The sequence below is a fragment of the Eucyclogobius newberryi genome, unplaced genomic scaffold (assembly GCF_026437365.1).
Source record: "Eucyclogobius newberryi isolate DKJ021-1_F unplaced genomic scaffold, fEucNew1.0.hap1 SCAF_3, whole genome shotgun sequence".
Taxonomy (NCBI): Eukaryota; Metazoa; Chordata; class Actinopteri; order Gobiiformes; family Gobiidae; genus Eucyclogobius; species Eucyclogobius newberryi.
The window spans coordinates 34,044,247-34,049,246 of NW_027315945.1; the positions used below are offsets into that span (position 1 = coordinate 34,044,247).

General features: G+C 49.0%; 1 protein-coding gene across 4 annotated transcripts in view; it reads left to right on the forward strand.

The window, feature by feature from the left end:
* atp1a3b (ATPase Na+/K+ transporting subunit alpha 3b) overlaps nucleotides 1-5,000 on the forward strand; it is a 47,519-nt gene that overhangs the window by 37,026 nt on the left and 5,493 nt on the right. For all 4 annotated transcript variants that reach the window (XM_072460974.1, XM_072460977.1, XM_072460973.1 and 1 more), the window contains exons 12-17: nucleotides 252-444; nucleotides 1,368-1,543; nucleotides 1,621-1,757; nucleotides 2,427-2,577; nucleotides 3,161-3,329; nucleotides 3,813-3,967. In XM_072460974.1, the coding sequence (XP_072317075.1) occupies nucleotides 252-444; nucleotides 1,368-1,543; nucleotides 1,621-1,757; nucleotides 2,427-2,577; nucleotides 3,161-3,329; nucleotides 3,813-3,967 (981 nt within the window). The remainder of the gene's footprint in view (nucleotides 1-251; nucleotides 445-1,367; nucleotides 1,544-1,620; nucleotides 1,758-2,426; nucleotides 2,578-3,160; nucleotides 3,330-3,812; nucleotides 3,968-5,000) is intronic.

Sequence of the window (5,000 nt, forward strand, 5' to 3'; positions counted from 1 at the left end):
CTAGAGTACAAGTCGCACCCTGGCTAAAACTATGAAAAAAGGTGTGACTTATAGTTCAGAAAATATGCTACCTTTGTTAAATATTTATCACAGTTTTAGTTTGATAACCTGCAAATGATGAAATCACAAATCAAAACCTACTTTACAATATGTTTTCTGGTCGTATCAGTCGTAGAATATCCGATGCCATGTCCAACCAGGAAGTGCAATCATACACCCGTCTGAAACCGTCTTCTCTCTCGTCCCGTCAGCTCTCCATCCACGAAACCGAAGACCCCAACGACAACCGCTACCTGCTGGTGATGAAGGGCGCCCCCGAGAGGATCCTGGAACGCTGCTCCACCATCATGGTCCAGGGCAAAGAGCAGCCCATGGACGAGGAGCTGAAGGAGGCGTTCCAGAGCGCCTACATGGAGCTGGGAGGCCTGGGAGAGCGAGTGCTGGGTGAGAACCAGCACATAATGATGATGATGCACCGGGATTATGTCGTGCTTTTACAGATCCTCAAAGTCTCTGTACAATGTTGTGTACAATCAGTTTAAAAGTTGGTGTTAAATGAAGCCAAAATTCAAATCGTCGATGCAAAATATGCCCAGAAACACAACAAAACCCCAAAAACGCTACAAAAAAGTAAATAAAATGCAATAAAAGAATTTCCAAATGACTCCAGAATAATAATCTGTGTTTAGAGTGTTTCATTTGTGCTGAAAAACGTTAAAAAAAAACGTATCTCAAGGAAAATGATCTGCCATTTTAATTTACTCATTTGAGCAATTCTAAAATAAATCACATAAACAGGACAAAATGTGACTTTTCATGGACAATTTTAGAACAATGTTTTTTAGAACGTTTTTTGCACTGGGCTTATATCGTGCTTTTCCAGATGCTCAATGTCTCTGTACAATGTTGTGTACAATAAGTTTATAATTTGGTGTTTAATGAAGCCAAAATCCAAATCGTTGGTGCAAAATATGCCCAGAAACACAACAAAAAAGAGCAAAAATGTAGATAAAATACACAAAAATAATTCCCAAATGACCCCAGAACAGTAACCTGTGTTCAGAGTGTTTCATGTGTGCTTCAAAACTTATTTCGTTCATTTAGACACTCATTTGAGCAAATATCGATTCTAATAGAAATCACATAAACAAGACAAAATGAGACTTTTCACGGACAGTTTCAGAACCATCTCGAGCTTTATCAGAACGACTAAAGAGCGTGCGGTTCAGTAAACGATGTACAGTCAACGTCGCTCTTGTCCCGCGTGTTCGGAAGGGCATCTGGTCTAAAAGCCGCCGCCTGCCGCTGCGCACTAATACTTCCGTGACCGATGTAAAAACGCCCTAAACGCCGTGTGGATGTCCCAGGTTTCTGCCACATGATGCTGCCCGAGGACCAGTATCCAAAGGGTTTCGCCTTCGACACGGACGACGTCAACTTCCAGACCGACAACCTCTGCTTCATGGGCCTCATCTCCATGATCGACCCGCCCCGCGCCGCCGTGCCCGACGCCGTGGGCAAGTGCCGCTCCGCCGGGATCAAGGTGCGTCGCCCAAAGCCCGCCGCGCCCCGTCTTTGTTTGTTTGTTTGTTTGTTTAATGCGGTGTTGTGTCCTCACAGGTCATCATGGTGACCGGAGACCACCCCATCACAGCCAAGGCCATCGCCAAAGGTGTGGGCATCATCTCCGAGGGCAACGAGACCGTGGAAGACATCGCCGCTCGCCTCAATATCCCCGTCAGCCAAGTCAACCCCAGGTGAGGGTCACGTTTGTATTTATGTGTATTAATAAGTGATGATTCAGCCAATTTTAGCAGCAAAAATAAGTCGTTTCAAGTAAATCTAACTTTAAACCTACAATTAAACCATTTTTATTCTTCATTTTTATGTTTTTTAAGTCATTTCATGTCAATCTAACTTTAAATCTTCAATTAAACCATTTGTATTCTTCATTTTTATGTTTTTTAAGTCGTTTCAAGTAAATCTAACTTTAAACCTACAATTAAACCATTTTTATTCTTCATTTTTATGTTTTTTAAGTCATTTCATTTAAATCTAACTTCAAACCTACAATTAAACCATTTTTATTCTTCATTTTTATGTTTTTTAAGTAATTTCATGTAGGTAGAACATAACAGTTTAGTTTTTTACTGCTTTTTTTTTATTATAACATAGATTTAAAAACAGGAAGAGTGGAAAAAAAAGCACAAAACCTCCACAAAGAACGAGCTGGACCAGGTAGAACATAATAAAATATATTTTTTTTATTCCAAGCATAAAAAGGAGACAGATATTTACAGCAGAATAAAACAGAATTCAACTGTAAAAACACGTAAACTGTAAAAACACGTAAACTGCGCTGAACAACACGACTGCCGTGCGACCGCGAACACGCCGCCCTCTGAGCCGCTCCCATGTGTTTCCAGGGACGCCAAGGCCTGCGTGTGCCACGGCACCGACCTCAAGGACCTGTCCCAGGACCAGATGGACGACATCCTGAGGAACCACACCGAGATCGTCTTCGCCAGAACGTCCCCCCAGCAGAAGCTCATCATCGTGGAGGGCTGCCAGCGACTGGTACGCGTCCTCCTGTCGTCTCACCAGCAGATGGCACTGTTCCCCCAGTAGAAGCCTCCAGACAAATGAAGCTTTTAACAATATTCAGGCCACGCAAACTCTATTTCAGGCAGATTTTTATAGATTTTAAATTGACTGAAGATTGACTGGATAGTAGGATATTTTTGAGAGTTTCTTGCTCTCGTAGATGTAATTACTAATGCCGTTTGAGATCATTTAAAGGTTTATTTAAAGCTGTGAACTGCAAAATACGTTGGAGCAAAGTGATGAAACTCAAATAATGACTTGTTTATTTCGAATTATACTTCAAGACATGATTGTTAAGCCCTCGTACTAGTGTAGATTTAGTCGATATTGACTATATCTATAATATTGGGATTAGACAGAATTTACATAAAAACAATAAAAATAAATAAATAAGAGAGACAATTTTGGCATTAATTGTACATTTATTCTGCCTTTTTACAAACAAATACACAGTTCACTCATATAATCTTTGTTTGTGTCACATATTGTGGCTCATGTGACGAGCTGTAGTTGTGGTCTGTTCGCTCGGGCTGAACTCTCTGGTATGTGCGCACAGGGCGCCATCGTAGCCGTGACCGGCGACGGCGTCAACGACTCTCCCGCCCTGAAGAAGGCCGACATCGGCGTCGCCATGGGGATCTCGGGCTCCGACGTCTCCAAGCAGGCGGCCGACATGATCCTGCTGGACGACAACTTCGCCTCCATCGTGACCGGAGTGGAAGAAGGTGAGAGAGACGAACAAACACACAAACAAACACACAAACAAACACGCAATCAAACACACAAACACACACACAAACACACAAACACGCAAACAAACAAACACACAAACAAACAAACAAACAAACATGCAAACAAACATACAAACAAACAAACACGCAAACAAACAAACACGCAATCAAACACACAAACACACACACAAACACACAAACACGCAAACAAACAAACAAACACACAAACAAACATGCAAACAAACATACAAACAAACAAACACGCAAACAAACAAACACGCAAACAAACAAACACACAAACACACAAACAAACATGCAAACAAACATACAAACAAACAAACACGCAAACAAACAAACACGCAAACAAACAAACACACAAACACACAAACAAACAAACAAACAAACAAACAAACAAACACACAAACACACAAACATCCGTGGCTCCTCCAAACCTGTCTCTCTCTGAATCCTCCTCAGGTCGTCTGATCTTCGACAACCTGAAGAAGTCCATCGCCTACACTCTGACCAGTAACATCCCCGAGATCACTCCCTTCCTCTTCTTCATCATGATCAACATCCCTCTGCCTCTGGGGACCATCACCATCCTGTGCATCGACCTGGGCACGGACATGGTGAGCGCCCCGTCTAATCCTCCTCGCGCCCCGTCTGGTCCTCCTCGCGCCTGTCGGGTCCTCCTCGCGCCCCGTCTAGTCCTCCTCGCGCCTGTCGGGCCCTCCTCGTGCCCCGTCAGGTCCTCCTCGCGCCCCGTCTAATCCTCCTCGCGCCTGTCGGGCCCTCCTCGCGCCCCGTCGGGTCCTCCTCGCGCCCCGTCGGGTCCTCCTCGCGCCCCGTCTAATCCTCCTCGCGCCTGTCGGGCCCTCCTCGCGCCCCGTCGGGTCCTCCTCGCGCCCTGTCGGGTCCTCCTCGCGCCCCGTCTGGTCCTCCTCGTGCCCCGTCAGGTCCTCCTCGCGCCCCGTCTAATCCTCCTCGCGCCTGTCGGGCCCTCCTCGCGCCCCGTCGGGTCCTCCTCGCGCCCCGTCGGGTCCTCCTCGCGCCCCGTCGGGTCCTCCTCGCGCCTGTCGGGTCCTCCTCGCGCCCCGTCTAGTCCTCCTCGCGCTCCGTCTGGTCCTCCTCGCGCCCCGTCAGGTCCTCCTCGCGCCCCGTCAGGTCCTCCTCGCGCCCCGTCTAATCCTCCTCGCGCCTGTCGGGCCCTCCTCGCGCCCCGTCGGGTCCTCCTCGCGCCCCGTCGGGTCCTCCTCGCGCCCCGTCGGGTCCTCCTCTCGCCCCGTCTGGTCCTCCTCGTGCCCCGTCAGGTCCTCCTCGCGCCCCGTCTAATCCTCCTCGCGCCTGTCGGGCCCTCCTCGCGCCCCGTCGGGTCCTCCTCGCGCCCCGTCGGGTCCTCCTCGCGCCCCGTCGGGTCCTCCTCACGCCCCGTCAGGCCCTCCTCGCGCTTGTCGGGCCCTCCTCGCGCTTGTCGGGCCCTCCTCGCGCTTGTCGGGCCCTCTTCGCGCTTGTCGGGCCCTCCTCGCGCTTGTCGGGTCCTCCTCGCGCCCCGTCGGGTCCTCCTCGCGCCTGTCGGGTCCTCCTCGCGCCCCGTCTAGTCCTCCTCGCGCCCCGTCTGGTCCTCCTCGCGCCCCGTCAGGTCCTCCTCGCGCCCCGTCAGGT